Raw genomic sequence first — 2,909 nt, 5'->3', positions numbered from 1 at the left:
AAAAAAACTTTTCCACTCACCGTAGCACTCGGTAGTCTCCCACCCGGTCGCATTGCTTATGCTTCACCCGTCAGAGCATTAGTGTCTCACTAGTGCGCGCTAGTCTCTCAATGGTTACGGGCGCCAGTTAAAGGCGGACGGGACGGTCGGGGAAATATCCGCCATTGCTCTGTTGCTACTAAGATGGTAATCTTAGATTCTACTTCATATTTTGCAACAAAAACCTATCACTGTGTATGCTCACTTGCAGTGCATATGCTGATTGTTTTTCAGCATCTTCAGTGCGATAGAACTCGAGATTACCATCTTCAAAATCGCGAGGCATATTGTTAGAAAGAGAGGCAAGATAGGAAAAATAACACGGCGTCCCGTTTCACCTTAATTGGATTTTAGTGGTCGAATTTGTTATCCTCTTTCATAAAACATAATTATCATTCTATTGGCGTACACCACTATTTAAAAATGTGGTTTAAATAATGTTTTTAGCATGTTGAAGTATTTCAATGACTCATAAATGAAACGAAAATCCAAGTGTATCATCCCATGTTTCATACACACTTGTTTCTGTAGCAGCAACGAACGAGTGTGTTGCTGGGTGAGAGATGAAGCATCACAGTAGTCCGTTCGCATGGGAAACGATTTGCTACAGTCGTCGTACGTCATGTTTTCCTTTCGAAATTGCACGACCCTGATATCAACACTAAAATTTAATGACATTGATGTAAAAAGTTAACATTTCTTCGAAAAAAAAACCAAAAAGTGTCAATCCATGATATTTTTTTTCAATGTTCAAAAAGTACCTATGTTTTAATAATTTGTGAAGCACTAATATATTGTTAATGTGTGTTCAAAATTTCATTCAATTCGGTTCACTGGTTTCCGAGATATGACAGTTCAAAAATTAGTTGTCTAAATAATAATGTTTTACGAGAACGGTTCCAGCTTAGTGAAAGATTAATCAATCAAGCCCAATTTTGTACCAATGATGCACATTTAATAGGTTGATATACTGTCAAAATTTGTGATTTTTTGATGCGCACTTTGAAAAGTTATTGCATGTTGAACTTTTTTGTGAGAGAAAAAAAAGTTGCCTATCCCAAACATTTTGGCCATCCCCTGTATATAGGCAAAATATATCTGGTCACTTTAGTGCAAAGGTTTTTCCAGCCGGATCGTTTAGCAGACCGGAGAGCATTCTTGTAGACCTTGCCGACCTGAAAGCCTCTGAACAAGCCTTAGGGGCTGTCCATAAACCACGTGGTCATTTTTTTGGGACTTCTCAACCCCCCCGCGTGGTCATTTGTCCTTACAAATTTTTTTATTCGTCCATACAAAATGGTCATTGGCCGAACCCCCCCCCCCCCCCCCTCATGACCACGTGGTTTATGGACAGCCCCTTAATGAAATCATAGGGTTTCCTTCTTGCCCGCGGGTTCCCCTAATTATTGACACTCAAGTTGACAAAACTGGATTTTTGAAAGGAATAAAAAAAGAAGGAACCCATGATGATATGTTCTTAAATTAATTTATTTTACAAGTTTTAATGAGTCTAGTTATTGCTACTAGCAGTCCCAGTGGAACCCGCTCCCGATCCAGTGGAAGCCGTTCCACTTGCACTTGTAGCCGCAGCTGCTGCTCCGGCCGTACCCTCCTTCAATGGCGCTAAACGCCCATGTTTCTTCATTTGATCCAACACACCGGCAAAATTGGTGGTCTTCTTCTTGGCCGACCCCTTGGGTCCTGTATTTTGCGCACGGACGCGCATCTGCGGCAACGGACCATCGTCCATGAAATCGAATTCCTTATTTTTAGTGGGGCTAAAACAAGACACATCAAGGTAACCAATATGATCGTTTATAATCAGAAAAAAAACTCACGTTTCCTTCTCCGCCGGTTCGGCCACTTTAGGCTCTTCCGTTTTCACCGGCGAGGGTGGCCGTCTGCCCGGGCACTTCCAGTTCAGCTCCAGCGAGTAGGTTCCATTTTCGAGCGCGACGTATGCACTTTCCAGATCTTCCGGCGATGGGATCAAATCGTCCAGCTCACAGCACTGCATCGACCAGTTGTCATCATCGGTTCCCATTGTGACTTCAGCGGCGGGATGTTGAGCTTCAATTCAGTGGAAGTGGAATGGAAGCATCAAGCTTTTCTGCAGATGAACTAAATTTTGTTTGTAAACAAACGAAACGAGATCTGTAAAAGAGAGGAAATGCCAAACTCTCAATTATTTCTCTCATTTATCTTTCTCTTTTGCCGCTCAATAAAACAGTTCTGGAGCTCGATTTGATTAGGTCGAATGTAACATGTACCGCAAACTGAGAAAATGGCAGGCAAAATTATGAGAAGCAAAATCAAATCTCATTTAACATTACAACTGCTAAACTCACATAAAATCTCCCATGTCACACATTTGATCCCAACAAATATACTAACTGCTATGCATTTGCAAATTATACAGAAATAACGTGTGATCGATTGGAAATAAAGTTTTAGGTCTATTTGATCGGTGAGATTTCTTTTTCGACCATCTGAACCAATGCCACTTCCGACCTTCTTCCGAACTGTCATTTACATTCGACCTAGCTGATCAGACCCTTTGCAGCTTGACAGGTTGTTTACGACTTTGAGGTTAGAATCTGATAAGACTTTTTATCGATTCCTGTTTACATTCGTCAGGCTCATTCGACCTCTTGCACGGTGTTTGTGCACTTAAGTTATTTTACTTTTCTATAGTTTGTTTTAACAATTTAACTAAGTTCTCTCAGTGAATTAAGTGCAGATGAAGAGTATTGTGTTCCGGTGATGTGACTATTCAAAAAAAGAACTAATTGAGCAGCGGCAGTGGGGTTTTGTGCTAGGTAAAATTGATCTTGTTTCTTACGACCCTCTGCTCGTGGGTGATGGACATT

The 2,909-nt window shown here is 41.1% G+C and overlaps 1 protein-coding gene across 1 annotated transcript; it reads right to left on the bottom strand.

The window, feature by feature from the left end:
• Positions 1 to 1,511: 1,511 nt before the first annotated feature.
• Positions 1,512 to 2,197, bottom strand: LOC134290072 (uncharacterized). Its single transcript, XM_062857059.1, has 2 exons — positions 1,878 to 2,197; positions 1,512 to 1,817 (listed from the first exon to the last, which is right to left on the bottom strand). The coding sequence occupies exons 1-2, from the start codon at positions 2,081 to 2,083 to the stop codon at positions 1,550 to 1,552; spliced, it is 474 nt and encodes a 157-aa protein (XP_062713043.1). The 5' UTR covers positions 2,084 to 2,197; the 3' UTR covers positions 1,512 to 1,549.
• Positions 2,198 to 2,909: the final 712 nt, after the last annotated feature.

The sequence above is a fragment of the Aedes albopictus genome, chromosome 3 (assembly GCF_035046485.1).
Source record: "Aedes albopictus strain Foshan chromosome 3, AalbF5, whole genome shotgun sequence".
Classification (NCBI taxonomy): domain Eukaryota; kingdom Metazoa; phylum Arthropoda; class Insecta; order Diptera; family Culicidae; genus Aedes; species Aedes albopictus.
Note: the sequence above shows the minus strand (reverse complement) of the source record. Positions and strands in the feature narration are given on the sequence as shown.